The sequence below is a fragment of the Dasypus novemcinctus genome, chromosome 6, assembly GCF_030445035.2.
Source record: "Dasypus novemcinctus isolate mDasNov1 chromosome 6, mDasNov1.1.hap2, whole genome shotgun sequence".
Lineage (NCBI taxonomy): Eukaryota > Metazoa > Chordata > Mammalia > Cingulata > Dasypodidae > Dasypus > Dasypus novemcinctus.
Genome location: NC_080678.1, coordinates 19,627,222 through 19,643,552, shown reverse-complemented (window position 1 = coordinate 19,643,552; position 16,331 = coordinate 19,627,222). Strand labels below are relative to the sequence as shown.

Below are 16,331 nucleotides of genomic sequence, written 5' to 3'. Positions count from 1 at the left end.
CACTAATTCATTCAAGCATCTACAGCTAAGTATTAATATCATTTACATACTGATGGCTCCCAAATGTATATCTCAAGGCCAGTGCTCTCCTCCGAGCTCCTGACTCATTTTGCTAACAACTTACTCTATTCCTGCCTGCAGTTATCACCTATGTACCCAAAATGAACCCTGGATAGCCTCATTCTAAATCTTTCCCCTACTCAAGTCCTACCCATTGTTTAGGGCAAAGTCTCTCTACTTCCACATACCCAAAACACTCCCCAACACACACAAGCAATACTGATCTACTATATTGCTTCTACTTCTACAGTATACCTCAAATCCATCTACTTTTCTCCGTCTTCACCAGCACCATTTTTTTTCAAGCTACCATCATCTCATGACAGGAGTCTCTTAACTGATCTCTTACCATCCACTTTTGTCTCCCTACAAACAATTCTCCACATAATAGTTAGTGCTGTCAAGCCATAAATTAGGTGTCACTCCCTTGATTTAAAACCTTTTAATGATTTTCCATTACACTGTGAATAAAACCCAAATTCCTTCCTAGGCTTTCTAAGGTCCTACACAGTTTGGTCCCTGCTCACCCCTACTGGCTGCTGCAGTCTTATCTTGGGCCACTGTCCTCTTCGCTGACTCCATTCCAGCCATGCTGGGCTTCCTTCAGTTTCTCCAATGTTTTGGAAAGAGTCTTTCCCTGTGAGGACCTTTGCCCATGTTATTGCCTCTGTACTAGCCCTCCTTATACAGATGGTTCCTTCTCCTCCTGCAGGTCTCAATAAATTAGCACTTTTGAAGAAAAGTCTGCCCTTACCACCAAAGCTAAAGTGGGATTCCCATTTTAATTTCTCTATAACACCATGTTTTTTTCCTTAACGGTTTTTTAAATAATTTATAACTATATTTACTTATTTGTGTTTAATTTCTGTCATTTCAAAATAAATTGGTATCTAGCATCCAGCTTGGCATACGGTAGACAATTTAATTCTTTACGGAGCAAACAAATGAAGACAAGTACCTTTGGCAAGCCTAATCACAAACATATCCCAATGATTAATACAAGACACAATAAAAAAGATCATTACCTTCTCAATTTTTTTCTTTTTTACAGGGGGGTCAAACCTATCATTGACTCCAAAATACTGAGTGAGCTCCTTCCATTGTGTTTCATTTGGTGAGTGTTCACTGCATAAAAATAAATAGGTTAAGATTTACACAAAACATACTCATTTTTATTTTTTACCATTTTTAATTGGTTATTCTTATGACAACAGTTTATATGTTTGATCAGTACCAGAGATAAGTGGTTCAACTATTTGTAAAAATTCTACAATTCTATCTAGAATATTTCAGATTGTACCTACCTAGAAGATGCTTCTTCATTCTTCAATTTATCTGAAAATAATTCACAGTGTTAATAACTATGTATCCAATTGTTATTTCAAAATAACATCCTTAAAAAATTGTTCAACTCCATTAGTCACAATTTAGCATCAGCTCTATTGACAATTAACCTGAATTAAAGCAAAACACCTTTCCTGGAGCGTTTTCTTTTTTTCCTCCTGAATCTTGTGGCCAAGTTTTTCTGTTCAGAATGCTTTTTATGCAATTCTTGAAATTTCTATATAAAAGTGGAAAAAATTTGAGAAGCAAATAAACTTTAAAGCAAAACTTGCACTTAAAAAATAAGATGTTAATATTAATAAAAACAAATATATTCTAGCTTCTCCCCCCCTTGCGGCTTTTTGCTTGCTGTCTGCTTTCCGTGTCCATTTGGTGTGCGTTCTTCTGTGTCTATATTTATTACTATATTTTTATTTATTTATTCCCCCCCGCCCCTTGCGACTTGCTTGCTGTCTGCTCTGTGTCCATCCGCTGCACGTACTTCTGTGTTTTTGCTTGTCTACCTTTTTGTTGTTGTTGTGTCACCTTGCTGAGTCAGCTCTCCGCAGCACTTGCAGGTCAGCGGCACTCCGCAGCGTGCAGGTAAGCCTGCCTTCACAAGGAGGCCCTGGGACGCAAACCCAGAGCCTCTAATATGGTAGATGGCAGCCCAACTGATTGAGCCACAGCCGCTTCCCTATATTCTAGCTTTTTAAAACGTATCTACTTAATGAATTCTTCCTGAGTTGCTCTATTTTCTGAGACTCTCACAACCTGATTTTTTAATCTTCATTTTTTTCAAAGTCAATTGGTAATCTAAGAGTAAAACTCCATGACTCAAGCAGATAACAAAAAGATAAAATTAAGGTAGAGGAAACCCCACATGCATCATGTTAGGCAAAGTAGCTAATCCTATTCAGTGATTTTTCCTTCCTCCTTTTATGGGGGAAAAAAAAAGGAAAGCAAGGATCTAAGTAGCCAGTGGTTTAACTACAGTCCCACAGAATAGTAAAAGTATTCTATCTTCCCAACAACACAAACACTCTGACCATGGCAGTCATATAAGAACACACACATCACAGGCTTTGAGAATACCTACATTCCACATATTTAAAGATATTCCAGAAGGACACTCTTTATATGCATTTACATTTGCCTCTGTTTCAGTTTTCGATCCATCTATAGGGGAATCTGAGATTTCTGACTTTCTAGTGGCCTGATCTTCTTTATCTTCCTGTAAGTTAAGTTCAGAGTTCTCTACTATAGCTTCATCTTCAGTACTTGACTCAACCTCACTTTCATTTAGGCCAGGAGGTAGCAGCCCACTCCACATCTTTCCTTCTATAGAGAAAAAGATGAATTTAGATATAAAAAATAGCCACAGAAAGACTTTTTAAAACCATTAAAAGACACCCCAGGAAACTAATGATTATACCAATGTTTTAGGACCAGACCATTTAAACTTTTTTAAAAACCTAAAATGGGATATACCTGCTACATGAAAATAATTTAAATATCTGCTTGTATAATTTAAATAAAAATAATTTTGTCTAAAAAAGGAAATTCAGTAAAAGCATTCACTGCTCAAGAATGATTTTAGGAACATAACAATGTACACTGGAGGCAATTTAAGAACTATAATATTTCAAGCTATAACAATTAGAGGGTAAAATAAAATTGGATGTTTCACCTTCATTTTAATATATAAAACTTTTGGGGTGCTTATCATCTAAAAGGAATAGGAAAACAATTATTCAAGGAACTTTTAAGGTATAAGTAGTTTGGGGAAGGAGTGGTGGTAAAAAAAGATGCTCTAGTTTTAAATTTTATACTGTTAGCTAAACCAATACTTAATGGAATATAATCCTAACAATTTAACAAAAAGTACAGTTTAAAATATATATATAGAGGTGCAGAGGTGCCCAAAGATGTACTTACCAAATCCAATGGATGTGTCATGATGATGGGAACGAGTGTTGTTGGGGGGGGGGAGAGGGGGGGGGGTGTGGTTGAATGGGACCTCACATATATATTTTTAATGTAATATTATTACAAAGTCAATAAAAAATAAAAAAATTAAAATAAAAAAAAAAAATAAAAAATAAAATAAAATAAAATAGATCTTTTTTTTAAAAAAAAAAAAATAAAATAAAATAAAATATATATATATATACACACACACATAACAATGCTCTGTTTGGGAACTAATATTTAAGTTCAGGATAATATTTAGCCCTAACTAGCTATATGGCCCACTGAGAGAGAAAACCATCAACTACTGTTAAGTTTAAATCATTTCCTAAAATTATAATTGAGGTCATTTTCACTAGTGATCTCCAGGGCACAGTCCACTTTAGCATATATACTGAGCTAAACTATACATCTATTAAAATAGAGAAGTTGGTTGTACTGCTCATAATACACTAAAAGCCTGACAACTAAAATGGAAAGAAGTATTTTTGCAGAGTTTTCTACCCCATTTTGTGATTAACCTAGTAAGAAAATCATCACCATTCACAATGAGAATAAGGGCATCAAGGGATTTTGCATTATTCTGAATAACAGATTTCTGATATCTTTTAAGGCCCTTCTCCCAGGTCCAAAGAAAGAGATCTTACTTCTTGCAGTTTGGGTTCAGCCTCATCAGTTGTTGATTCTATGAACTATCCTCACCAAAATATTCTCTTAGTTTATTAAGGGCTCTGGCAACTAACAGATCCAACTGGAATCTTGACTCTACCATCTACTAGTGATATAAAGAAATCATTTAGCATGTCTGACCCTGTTTCTTCATCTTTAATGAAAGGATAATTATACTATGTACAGGGGTTATTCTGAGAATTAAATGAAAACTCTTATCACAGTGGTTAGAAGGTTCTTGGGATTCAATAAATATTGAGGTTTTTTGCTGTTATTATTTCTAGGGCAATTTATAACAATTTTATACTAATTTCTACTTTTTGTAGCACGGTCCATAGGTAGTTTTGAAATTTATAATGTTTAAAGTATTCACTTGGCATTTCTTGCAAAACATGGTCTATAACATGTTAGACACATGGAACATCCTTCCACCTGTCTGATTTCCAGCTGACATGAAGTTTCTATGAATAATTTTGGTGTTTCATTTTCTGAATGGAGCAATAAACCCAGGAATAAATTTACCAGGAAAATAAGGCTCCTCGTTTGCACAGATCTATCCAAAGCCTTGTACCCAATTTTCTTATAATTTTGGACATCGAGAATTACATAAGCTCCAGGCCCCATAACATCTGGATCCATCCCTAAACCTGGCCCATGGATCTTAAAAGTTGGAATGGAGATAGCCTCCAGATGATTTGTTAGCACAAAGGATATCATTAAAAATATCCTAATAGTGAAAAAAAAAACAGACATTATACCATTAATAAAAATATTTCTACTCTTCTGGGGAGTGGGGCAGTAATTGGCTCCAACATGACTGGAATATGACTTGATATGATATATGACATATGGGATATAATAATAATATACTTCTAATGTATCTCTGGGTTCATTATTCATTTCAGGACTTAAAGTTAGTAACAAATTTAAGATTTAGATTTCTTAGCATAATTGAGGTTCTATTTAAACCAGTTTCTTTTCCCTGTCACACTTTTTACATGTTCATTGTGTGCCAGGCACTCTTCAAAACACTGGGGGACAGCAGTGTACAAAACAGGCAAAAATCCCTAACCTGATAGTGTTGATATTCTGCACACATGGCAAGTTTCTGTCCATCATCAGCCAAACACCCCTCAGCCTAGACTTCCATTTTGATTGCTTCTGAAAGGCATGTGCCTCACAGACACAAATCTCCTGCTGGACCTCTACTCCAACATCCCACAAGATAACAGTCTGTGCTCTGGGTGCTCAAACAGGATTCACCTCAGGGAGCAGTCTCTTGCCTGAAGAGGGCACGGCTTTCCTCATCAGTCCTCAAGCAATTATTCACTTTTGACTGACTTTTGGACTTTTCAAAAATGATCTTCTTACTTGTCACTGACATGGTGTCAAAAGTTGTCTTCAGTATGACATCTGCCTAGTATGATAGCTTTTTGTGTGTACCCACAGCAAAGAAAAAAATTAAAATAACATTTAAAAAGTAGAATCCAACTCCAAATCCATAAAATAAGGCAAAATCCAAAAATGGTATATGTTTGAACTCAATTCCTGAAAATCTTTAAAGCGATATGCTATTCTGATTGGGGAAAAATACCCTGGTGACTCAGGTGGCCACAAATAACAGCTTCCACCTATTCTCCACCTGCACCATGGAGTTGCCCATGTGAGAAGCAGATCAACTGCAAATCAAGCCAATACAGAGTGGCTACATAGGGACTTTTGCTTTGTGGTCAGGTTTGAAAACAATTACTAGTCACAGAACACATGTTTTCCAACTGGCATCATGTCAGACTTCCTGTTATTCCTGTTTTGGCTGCTCTGGAGAATGATATTCTACGTCTTTGCAATGCCTCCACCTTCTGCCTTTAAAAGTGTATTTCTTCATTTCAAAGCAGATAAGCCCAAATTACCCTTTAAATGTGATGAAAATTCACTCACCCATTCGTAAGACACATAGTATACAGAGAAATACTTAATTTTTAAATGCAGATTATGTAGTTAAGCCAATACAACAGTCCATACAGCAATTCATTAGCTTTCATTTTTTTAGATTTAGTTTAGATTAATTTAATAATTTTAATTTAATCATTTATAGTTCCAGGTAAGAAGTAAATAATTCAGGATTCTTTTCTTCTCTAGGACTTTGAATACCATCTTCTCTTTCATTTCATACCCCTCCACCTATAAATTTAAGATTTATTCCACTCTACAATTATTCTATAAAAAGCATTCTGTATGTGCTACACAGAACACATCTTTAGATCCAGGTTGATACAACTTACTGTGAACTGAAAATATTTATATATCAGCCTACTCTGAATGGCTGGGTTCTCTTTGGCCCTTGAAAGCCAAACATAGTCACTATTTAGTACACTTGGGCAGACAGCAATGTATCAAGGAGAATATGACACAATTCCATGGCATCTAATATATGGCTTTTATCAAGTTTTATGAAGATAGTAACAAGGTCTATAAGTCAATTTCAACATTCAAAAAGTCCAACATACTTTATTTTTCCTCTCAATGAGATAGTATCATCCACCTGTAGGTGAGTTTAATTCAGGGAAGCAAATCTTTACCTCATGTTCATCAGAGGCTCTGATTCATAGCTATAGTCTGATTTTCATAAGAAAAAATTTAACAAATGTAGTTTAGTAGACACAGACTTTCAAAATATAGCATCCATGGGAATATCAAATTAAAGTAAAACGGGTGGAGAAAATACTGTCTTGAATATCGGAGGACTGTTCTCTAGGCCTGAGCAACAAGATTGTGGGCAAGCCACTGCATTCTGTGGTCTCGATTCTTAAGCTATAAAATAAAAGGTTTTATCTGTGAGGTGTTTTGTAGCTCTAAAATGTTGCTTTATGGATCTTAATACTACATGTGTCCCAAACACCCAGTCACCTCTCTCCTTTCTGCAGCACTCCTTGCTCCCCCACTCCCACGCAATACTGATTAAGCCCAAGGACCCTAAGAGATAAGGTTTCTCTTTTACCTAGCAGCCACAGCCAAAATTGCTAGCTTTCAGTGGTACTATGAACTTTAGGCAGATGCTCTGTAGAAAAGGAAGGGAAGGAAAACCCAGCTGTGACAAAAGACATAAAAACAAAGGCAGAAAGAGGAAATAAAAGCAGGTTAAAGCAATAAATGGCATATAAACAATGTGACAGGCACTGGTTTACCATCAAGCCTCACAAAGTCCCTTCCACATAGGAATTAACATGTATACCTTTTATAGATGAGGTAACTGACTTGCTTAATGCATTGGGATCTGCTTCTTTTACAAAAAGGGTTAAATTATAAACTTTTAAAGGGCAAACGTTTAAGTAGAATTACATTCTTGGAAACAGATTTGAGAGTGGGTCTGAAGAATGACCTTAGGTTGTTACTGTAGTCTTGTTAAAATCTGGTTAAGAATATTTTTTCTCCCTTTTTAAGCACAGAGAGCTATGTAAGTTGCTATACTAAATCATATCATTAAAGTCACATTCAGAGGTCTGAGTGATAATACCATATTCTCTGGAAGATCAGATGGCTGCCCATAACTAAAACCCAAAAGATATCATTTCACCAGCTCAATGGATGACACTTGGTTTTAATAATCTCAGAAACTGAATTCCATTTTCAACAAACCTGTTATTTCCCAAATTTTGTATTCAATTTGAATCATAGAAATCTGAACCTATCTATTTTAATCTTACTTGCATAATAATTGTAAATCACCACCCATCAATCTGAAGATCATGTTAAATAATGTTAAATACTAACCAGTTTCTGTGATTTGTAATGAGTTACTTAATTAGAATAGTTTAAGCACGTATAAACATAAGCATGTTGGAAATTAATGGAAATATTCTATTTACTTTTATAAGTGTGTTCACTTTTCTCAAAGATGTACAGAAAGTAAAACTGAATCAAAGGCCTTACTTCAGATCCAAGTTTCCAGTCTGATTATTCAGATAAACTATTTAGCAGGATTTTCCATGTATGCTTATGTTTTAATTAAATGTTTACTTGTTTGTCTAGTCACGGCCTAGAAAAGTGGGGAAACACTTTCCCAGACCAAAGACTCTGCATGGAAACTTACAATTAACTAGCAACATTTCAAGGCTCATCTTAAATCGGATGCCGCTAAGAATACTTACAAGGTTCAAGACTCTTGCAAGAGTGTGGCTCTAGAATAGTACACCTTTTCCCGCTTGGCTGCAAGCACAACCCGGAACTCTGCAGGACTCTCTGTAGGCAGTGCCATACTCCAATCCCTAAACGGGAAGAATCCCCTTCTGGGCACAGGACTAAGCGCCGCAGATTCTGGTGTACAATCTCTATCCTGTTGACATTTTCATTAAATGCAGCTGTTCTCCGGACCAGCCATTCTAAACCCGAGCTCTTTCTCTGATGGAGAACTTCTCACTTTGGCTGGGGTGGGACAGAGAAACCATCTCCCATTAACTGGCTAAGGAAGGCGCTGCGACGCCCCTTCCAAGGTAAGCCGAGACCAAGCCCGACGTCCCCGCGGGCCCGGGCTGAGGGCTTTTCGATACGAGGCGCCTCGGCCGAGAAGCTGTGAACCCGCCCACTCCGGCTCCCGTGTCTGCTGCACAGGGAACTCCCGGGTCCCTCCCGCTGAAGCCGGAGACAGCCCGGAGACAGCCCGGACACAGCCCCGCAAGAACCCTACTCACCAGGAAGGAACCGGCTGCCCGGCAGCCATCTTAAGACGCCGTCAACATTCCGCCTTTTCATTGGCTCTGACACCTCAACCAATGGACTGGGGCGGTTCTGGCTCTGCGGTCGCCATGACAACCGGCCTAGCTCCGCTCCCCCTGTAAGTGTAAATAAAGGAGGCGGCTGGTTTGTTTGTAACTCCGTTTTCTCTCCACTTTTTCTCCTTTCTTCTGGATGTTTTTGTAGGCTTTGGTCCTTCTTCCTTCCCTCCCTACGCCAGAGTGTCTGGGTGAGGAAAGTGCTGGTTCAGACTCGGAACTGAGTTCATTCCACAGGGAGGGAGAAACGTTGCAGAATCACTCTGGGCCCTTCTGGAACCTTTTCGTTCATCCATCCTTTTTTCCTCCCTCCCTTCCTTCCTTTTCTTCCTTTTCTTTCCTTTCGTCTCCCTCTCTTTTCTTTCTTTCTTTTTCTGTCTGCATATATTTAGTGAGCGCCAACTCTGCACCAGGCACTGAACCAGTCCCGCCTTCCTACTCTCGTGGAGCTTACCATCTGACAGTGGAGTACGAACTTTCATTGACTAGCTGTGTGGCCGTGGCCAAACGTTTATTGAGCTTTTCCTTGCCAGGCACTCTTTTAGGCTCGGGGCAGAGTGGGAGGGAACGACATAAAAAATAAGCAAGGAAATAACTATTAAAAAGTACTGTAAAGAAAATTTTAAAAAGTAATGTGATATGATGGGAGGTAAAGCTATTTTAGAAATCCTTTCGTTTTCCAAAATAGTAGTGTTTTGGGAGAAGTAGAAGAAGAAAGGATGGGCCAGAGGACCTGTTAATCTTCTAGTGTTATGGCGATTATATAAGAAAAATACACGTACTGTTAGCAGACCTGTAGTACTTTTAAATCTTAGCTATTTGTTTTTATTGTTGCCATAATCAATAATACCTTTCTTCAAAGCATTTTTAAAAAATTTTTAAATTTTGTATTGCACTCAATTATATACCTGGGTTTAGTATATAAAAAATTTTAGGTATATTGTTTAACTATTCGCTATGTCTTCCAGAAGATGTGCCGAGATGCGGGTTTTTCTATAACCTCAGAATCAATAAAACCTGAACTGGCAAGTTTAGGGGGCTAAGGTTCCTTCTCATGCTCACATTGTGATTACAGATTCTAGAATAGAAGAAAGGCTAAGTGATTTTAAGAGTCTGTGTGAAAGTCTCCTAGCCAAATGTATCCAGCTTCTTAAAAGGGTTTTCCTTGGATCCAAATCCTTGAAAAGTTAAGCAGTTAGAGAAAGGATTTTCCTGAAAGTGTTTATTAGTAGATGTTGTGTTGGAGCTTTTAAATGGTGATGATGAAAGTGTCACCAGAATGGGGAAAAAGAGGGCAGAGGGGGAACTGAGGCGTGGAGTAGGAAAGAAATAATGTTGGCTAGTGTAAGAACTATCTGGATAGTTTCTACGTATATTCTGTCGAAGCATGCTCATTATTGAGTGTATATAAATGTGCAATAGATTGAGGAGGGATATAATTATAAATATTCCAAACACTTACAAAATTCCAGATTTGATATCAAAACCTTTTTTGAAAGTCCAACCTTCAAAACACGGATTTTAAAATCAGGTTTTCATTATTAATTGGAGAAGTCTCAAATATATGATTGTTGATGGCTATGACGTTGAATTCCTGCAATAAACATAAATAGCTCAGACTTTTCTTCTCCTTTTGGTTTTAAGAATTTCAGTCTTGGAATATTATTGTTTTGCCAGTTTTCTGGGGAAACGTCAGGCATTTGATTTATTTTAAGCAATAAATTTATCTTCCCTCCAGCAAATTCCTGCCCTGGAAACCTGCCAAGCCTTGCATTTTGTGAATGAAATACTTATATCTGTGAGATTTCTATAAAATGTAAAATTGTTGAATACCTTTAACTAAATCATAATGAAATACCTCATGCAGCTAGTGAATTGTGCTTAAATTCTGTTGCATCTGGCACTAATTTCAAACATGTAAGTTGCATTTAAATTCTCAAAGGAATTTTGAGAAAACACAAAGTGGTTTTTTTCTTTGCCAAGAAATATTATAGTTTTACCTTATATTTAATAATATTTTTTTCTTAGTATAAAGATTACAAGTCACACTACATTTTAAAAGATTAATTGTGGAGTACTTTTTGGTGGCTGCTAAATCTATGATTGATTAAAAGTTCCCCCAAATATAATGAAATCCCCTAAATATTTCTCAGTTGCATGAAGTAAATATACCTTTGTTGAAAATATAAAAAATGTGCTTCTTGCTGAAATGGAGAAAGAATAATTAATTTCCTTCTGTACAAAATGCCTCTTTTCTGCACTGAAGAAAAAGTGACTTAGTTATGCAAAAGAATAGAAACCAGGGAGTTCTAAATTTCAGAAATTGTGTTGATTTCCTTCATGACTAACAAATGACAATTTCTCTATCTGGATTTGTTTTTAAATCTTGCAAAATGAAGCATCTATAAACAATGCTAATCTTCCTACAATATGTTGAAAAACTAACACCATGACATTGGCAAGAATCGACATTGGAGAAAACAAAATTTCTGTAACATAGGATATTGTCAGAAAAATGCCTTTCCTTCACTGGCCCTATCACTTTCAAGTTCTTCAGGCTGAATAGGTTACACGTGAGGGAGAGAGGACACCAGAAGAGCAAGGTTTATTGAGCACTCATATGCTAGGTATGTTGCATCTATTATTATTATTACTACCCTATGAGGTAGTTATTGTTGTATCCATTTTACAGATAAGGAAACTAAGGGTTCAAGAATTTAAGAAACTTGCACAATGTCACACAACTGGTACAGTGCAGAACCAGGGTGTTTTAGTTTCCTAGGTTGCTCAAGGGAATACCATGCAATGGTTTACTTTAAACAATGGGAATTTATTTGCTTACAGGTTTAAGGTTAAGAGAAAGTCCAAATCAGAGCATCATCAAGGCTGTGCTTTCTTCCCAAAGACTGGCTTTCTGGGGCTGGCTGCCAGCAATCCTTGGTCATTAGTTTGCAGCATGGCAAGGCACATGGTGGCCTCTTCTGGTCTCTCTCTTCTCTTCCAGGTTCCATTGGTTTCAGCTTCTGGATACTCCCTCTTTGGCTTTCTCTCTGTGTCTGAATTTCATTCTTTTATAAAGAAGTCCAGTAATAGGATTAAGACCCATCCTTGGCCACACCTTAACTGAAGTAACCTCATCAAAAGGTCCTACTTACAATGGGTTCACACCCACAGGAATGGATTAGATTTAAGAACATGTTTTTCTGGGGTAGATACAACCATAAACCATCACACAGTATGGGGTAATTTCACCAGAATTCAAAGCTCAAGCTTTTCCCACTGTCACCCACTGCCTCTTTAATGGGAGAGTCCTGATAAATCCCCACACAGTGTGGTCAATAAAGTACAGACATAATTAACACCCTTGGAATAGTATACCCAGTAGGAGGTCCTGAATGTCTCCTCTTCCTCCTCAGTACCAAGCAAGTGATCAGATTTCACCAGAGACATCCTCTTTGATCATTCCTGGTTTGCTAGATTGAAGTCTACATTAGTCTCCCCTTTCCTAAAACCTTCATCTTCCAAAACACCCCACTGCCTGATTAATCTCTGCAAATGAGGGAACACATGTGAAGCATTTATTAAAGAGCCTGCTCTTTGGCCAATGCTCATTAAATAACAGTTTCCTTCCCTTACACATAAAAATGAAGGGCCACATAAATATTGATAGGTTATCAGATTAATCTGTTAACATTTTAAGGTCCTTACTCTGTGCCCAATGCTTGGCACCATGCTAGGGATTATAGAGGATATAAAAGACGTATATGAACTGGCCTGGCCTGTCAAGAAGTTTATAGTCTAATTGAGATATATAACGTCGTTATAAATGATATAGTTTGCATCATAATTACAAAATTATGAGGTCCGTGATATAAGTAAGGATTACGGAAGTCCTAAGAATGGAAAAGTAAGCCAGATGGAATTTAGCACCTGCTATTTCCTTTGCCTGGAACACCTTTCTCTTATATACCTGTTTAATTCCTCTTCATCCTTCAAATCATATGTCAGATATTTCCACTGGAGTTAAACCTTTCCTAATTCATGCAGTTCATGCCTTTCTTCTCTATGCCTTCATAATAGTTGATATGTAGCACAACTCGGGATGTATCATAATCAAGTACAATAATATGTCATGGATAGACTTCCCCAATAGATTGCAAGCCCCTTTGAAGGCAGAGTGCTTGCCACATGGTTGATGCTCAGTAAATACTTATGGAGAGTGTGGATGGATGGATGATGGAAGTGGAGATGTCAGTGCATGGGACTAAGAGAAATGGAGAGAGCAGTTTAGGAGCATCACTGGAAAAATGCAAATTGGCAGAAGAGCTTTGGTTTAGTGAAAACATCAGAATCTACTTGGGCCAGACTATGGGGGCGTTCTCTAAGGCAAACATACATGCTCTGATTTGAAACAATACAGGGAACTAAAGGATTCTGACCAAGGGAGAGACATGATGAAGCAAGTGCCCCAGGGAGATTAATGTTATGGTCTTGTGAATATTAAAGATGGGTTTGGTGGTAGTTGAACCAATATGAAAAGCACCTAGGTTGAAGGTCATTATGGAATCATTATCATATAGACAAAGGTAATGGGAATGGAAAATAAGAAGGAAATCTGATCATCAAGTCTATTAGTTTCGCATCATGTTCCCTCATTCTTGGTTTCATGGTTTTTCTCTATCATTACTCCCTGCTTTCTACCCATTCATTTTCTGCATTCAGTTTTATGAATTCAACCCAACCCTTGGGGATACCTCCTTTACTATGAACTTCCATTAAACATCTTCAATGAAATCATTCAAACACCCCCACAAACAATGTGTTGAATGCCACTTCTCACCTCCTTTCCGCCTTCAGCCACATTTCAATTTAATATAAACAACAACAGCAGCAAAGTAGTTCCAGGTGAGTGTTGGTCATTCAGGTGCCCTCCAGGTGATACATCTTCCTCTTCATTTAGATACATCTTCCTCCCATTTAGAGATAATCTAAAAAGAGCTCTCCACCTCCCCTTTGATCCTACAGTTCAGAATACTGGAAATTCCACATCAGTTCATCTCTTCCTCACAGATACAAGTACATTATCTGAAACCCTCTTTTCCACTTTTAGTGCAGTCATTTCAGAGTCTTCTCCATAATTTTTGTGACTCATAAACACCACTACTCACCATAATAATTGTGACTGCCAAGCACAAGGTGACAGGGTGCTTGTTAAGAAAAAGATAGCTGGAAGTTTTAAAGTGAAATAACTAATTAAAGAAATAACATCTCACCTTGAGTATGTCCAGAAGAATGCTTCAAAATCATTTCCTAAAATTCCATCCCCTCCCTCATCCTAATAAAACATTGATTTTCCTTTCAATCACCAATAGTCAGAGCAAGTGAAAATAATTTCTTACTCAATTTTTAAATTTTCAAAAAACTTACTATTTATTTATTTATTTATTTGAGGTACCAGGCCTGGGGATTGAACCCAGGACCTGTTAAGTGGGAATCTGGCGCTCAACCACTGAGTCACATCAGCTCCCCTGAGTTGTTTTTTTTTTTTTGTGTTTGCATGTTGTTTGTTTTTTTATAGGAGACACCAATAACCAAACCCAAGATCTCCTTTGTGGCAAGTAGGCACCCAACCACTTGGGTCACATCCACTCCCTTCTTGTTCAGTTTTATTATTTAATTATTTCATTCAGTTTTTCTGCAGTATAACATTATCTTCTATGTCCTGGGAACTTAATCACCATTGAGAACATCATGTCTGGTACAAGAACTATTTTGCATTTCCCATTTCTATTTAGAAATAAATTTGTGAAACTATGTATTTGCTAAATTGAGAATGGCCTGAATGATCTGCTTCACATAATCTCTGAAATTTTTTGTTTTCTATTTGTAACCTTTAGATAAGTTTACTTACCATTAATTTCAGTTAAGAAAAGCACACTCCACACTATGGTCTAGAGTTATAGATATTTTCTCAGCCTATTCAAGCAAGTCATATTCTGAGCCATACAGACCTGCCATACTACCCCCAGGCTCTGAGCTTTTCCCACCCCTGGAGAAATCCCTTCCTTCTTTCCAAGACCATCTCCAGGTCCTTTCTAGAATTTCATTTTAGTTTATACGTTGATTTTTGAACTATACCTTTCTCTTATTTTTTAATGATTGCTCTAGAGAGTATAGTATCTATCCTTAACTTTTCAGTCGTCTTAAAGTTAATATTTTACCATTTCATGGAAAATGTAGAAATCTTGGAGCTGTAAAAGTCCATTGACTGCTCTTGACTTGTCCTTGATGTTGTTGTTTGTACTACATCTACCTACACTGTAAATTCCATAATACATAGTGTTGTATGTATTATGTATTTAATACATTTAAGCCATTGTATGTATTTTAAAAGAATAAAGAAAGCTCCTTTCAAAGCTCTTTATTCCATCTTATAGAGCTGTTTCCATCTGCTTTCATTTACCTTCATTCTGAAGGAATTCATTGTAGTGTAGGTTGGCTGGCAAAGAATTTTCTTCATTTATCTTAAAATATGTTTACTTCACCTTCATTCTTTTTTTTTTTTTCAGTAATCAGGTTTATTAAGGTATAATTTACATACAGTTAAATTCATCCCTTATAGTGTACAATTCTATGAGATTTGACAAACACAGTATCATGTAAATACTGCAACAATCAATTTATAGAATATTTCCATTTCCTCAAGTTCCTACATTTCCTTTGTAGTCAAGCACTTTCTACTCTCACCTCCTGGCAACCAGGGTAATGTTTTATTTCCCAGTAGTTTTGTCTTTTCTTGAATGCAGTCATATAAATGAAATAACACAATATGTAGTCTTTAGGGTCTGGCCAATTTTATGTACCATAAGACATCTGAGCTTCATTGATGTTGTTGCATGTGTCAGCAGTGTGTTCCATTTTATTGCTGTGTAGTGTTCCATTCTGAAGCATGACATAGTTTATTTTATCCATTCACCAATTGAAGGATAGTTGGATTGTTCCCAATTTTTAACAAGTCTGAGTAAAGATGCTAAACCCATTCACATATAGGTCTTTGTGTGAATAATGGCTTTCATTTCTCTTGAGTAAATATCTATAGGTGGGATTGCTGAGTTGTGTTGTAAGCTTATGTTTAACTCTAAGAAACTATGGAACTGTTTTCCAAAGTGCCTATACCATTGTGCATCTCAACAGCAATGTATGAGTTTCAGTTGCTCCACATTATTGGGATGGACACTTTATAAAACATTTTTAGCCATTCTAATAGTGTGTAGTAGTGTATCACTATGTGGCATTAAGCAAATTTCCCTAATGACTAATGATGTCTTGGCTTGTCTTTTGATTTTCTTAAGTGTCTTTCAAAGAGCAGAGGTTTTTAATTTTGATGAAGTTCAGTTTATCATTTTTTTCTCCTATGGTTTATGCTTATTGTGTTACATGTAAGAAATCTTTGCCTTACCCAAGACCACAAAGATTTTTTTCTCCATTTAACTATAGATGTTCTTATAGTTTTAGGTTTTAGGTCTATGATTCATTTTG

General features: G+C 36.8%; 1 protein-coding gene across 4 annotated transcripts in view; it reads right to left on the bottom strand.

The window, feature by feature from the left end:
• Positions 1-8,791, bottom strand: part of FAM204A (family with sequence similarity 204 member A) — a 37,102-nt gene extending 28,311 nt beyond the window's left edge. The window contains exons 1-6 of one of the 4 annotated variants that reach the window (XM_071215653.1): positions 8,712-8,791; positions 8,172-8,288; positions 2,483-2,724; positions 1,534-1,621; positions 1,365-1,395; positions 1,086-1,185 (exon numbers count right to left, since the gene is read on the bottom strand). In XM_071215653.1, coding sequence (XP_071071754.1) covers positions 1,086-1,185; positions 1,365-1,395; positions 1,534-1,621; positions 2,483-2,716 — 453 coding nt within the window. In that variant the 5' untranslated portion in view covers positions 2,717-2,724; positions 8,172-8,288; positions 8,712-8,791. Of the gene's footprint in view, positions 1-1,085; positions 1,186-1,364; positions 1,396-1,533; positions 1,622-2,482; positions 2,725-8,171; positions 8,446-8,711 lie in introns of all 4 variants that reach the window. The other 3 variants (XM_071215651.1, XM_071215652.1, XM_004471531.4) reach the window with 3 other exon arrangements.
• Positions 8,792-16,331: the final 7,540 nt, after the last annotated feature.